The sequence below is a fragment of the Suricata suricatta genome, chromosome 11, assembly GCF_006229205.1.
Source record: "Suricata suricatta isolate VVHF042 chromosome 11, meerkat_22Aug2017_6uvM2_HiC, whole genome shotgun sequence".
Lineage (NCBI taxonomy): Eukaryota > Metazoa > Chordata > Mammalia > Carnivora > Herpestidae > Suricata > Suricata suricatta.
In genome coordinates, this window is record NC_043710.1 from 49858432 (window position 1) to 49859921 (window position 1490).

General features: G+C 37.3%; 1 protein-coding gene across 1 annotated transcript in view; it reads left to right on the forward strand.

The window, feature by feature from the left end:
* Positions 1–1389: 1389 nt before the first annotated feature.
* LOC115272527 (olfactory receptor 2AG1-like) overlaps positions 1390–1490 on the forward strand; it is a 2693-nt gene continuing 2592 nt past the window's right edge. The window contains exon 1 of the mRNA XM_029915576.1: positions 1390–1485. Coding sequence (XP_029771436.1) covers positions 1390–1485 — 96 coding nt within the window. The remainder of the gene's footprint in view (positions 1486–1490) is intronic.

The following is a 1490-nucleotide window of genomic DNA, read 5'->3' on the forward strand; positions in this document are numbered from 1 at the left end:
AGTTCATTCTTATCATTCCCATTTATTTGAATAGTATCCAATTGTATGGGTGTGTCATGGTTTCTTATCCATTCACCAGTTGAAGGATGTTTGTGATGTTTCCAATTTTGTTAATTATGAAAAAAATTACATAAACATTCATGGAAAGATTTTTGAATCAGTATAAATTGTCTATTCACTGGAGTAAATAACCTCAGAGTAAAGTTGCTCAGTTGTACACTATGTATTTATAAGAAATTGGCAAACTATTGTCCACAGTGACTGAACCATTTTGCATTCTCAATTTTATTCTAATTTTGCATTTTGTTAAGCTGTAAAATGCATGCTCATTAAATGTTGATCCAAGATAAATGAAATATTGCCTGCAGCCTTAAACTGCATGTCTTCCCAATTAGCATTAAAGAAACAAAAGGGAGTCTGGAGAAGTAAGCAGGATTATTTATGCAAGTAAAGAAGGAGGTGTGACTCAAGATAGAAAGTCATCTGGGGAAACACATATACACACTCACACACAGCTAGAGAATAAAAACATTAATTACAGTTAAATACTTTTTAGTTAGCAATCTTGGAAGAATCTCCATTGGAATATAGTTTATATTCTCAAAGTCCTTTCAGGCTCCTTGTCTTCATGGGTAATGATAGTAATTTACTATTTTATAAAACTATAAACTTTTTTGTTTTTTGTCAGCTGAGTCATCAGATTTGTTGATAATCACAACTGCAGTGTGTGGGTGGGGGAATGGGCAAGAACTATGTGGGGAGCCTGATGACCATCGCAAGAGTCATAAAGTGTAGAAAAGGACATAGAAACTAGAGATATAAACATGTCTTTCAAGACAATTTTCTCTAAGAAACGAGTATATCTGGAGGGGAAACATGGTTCAAGGAAACGTGCTTTAAGATGGGAGACACTAGTGCATGTTGGTAACCTGTGCCAAATGTTCAAGGGCTTGGTAATGGAATATTGCTCTCTATTTTTAAAAAATATTTATTTATTTATTTATTTTGAGTAGAGACGGGGGGAGAGAGAGATAGAGCGAGAGAATGGAGGCCAGGAGGGGCTGAGAGAGAGGGAGAGAGAGAATCCCACTGGCAGTGTGGAGCGTGACAGGGCTCCATGCCAGGCCCAGGAGATCAAGCAGCCTAGTATTGCTTTCCATTAACAAACATTTAGCTGAAAATGACCGTTAAGATGGTTCTTTTTTCAAGAACAATTAAAAGTGTTAGAAACTGAGAAAGCAGGAGTTAAAGTCATTTTCCAAATGGAAATCTTCATTGAATTCGTGTTGGTCACCATCAAGATCCTGTGATGTTACAAACTAGGGAGCACCTTAGCAAAAATTGACTGAGAATGTGTTTGGTTCTAGGCAACTAAAGAAACGCTACAGAATGGAGTACTGGAACTCCACCCTGGACAGTGGCTTTATATTGATGGGGATTCTGAATGACAGTGGGTCTCCTGAGCTGCTGTGTGCCACAATCACAGTCCT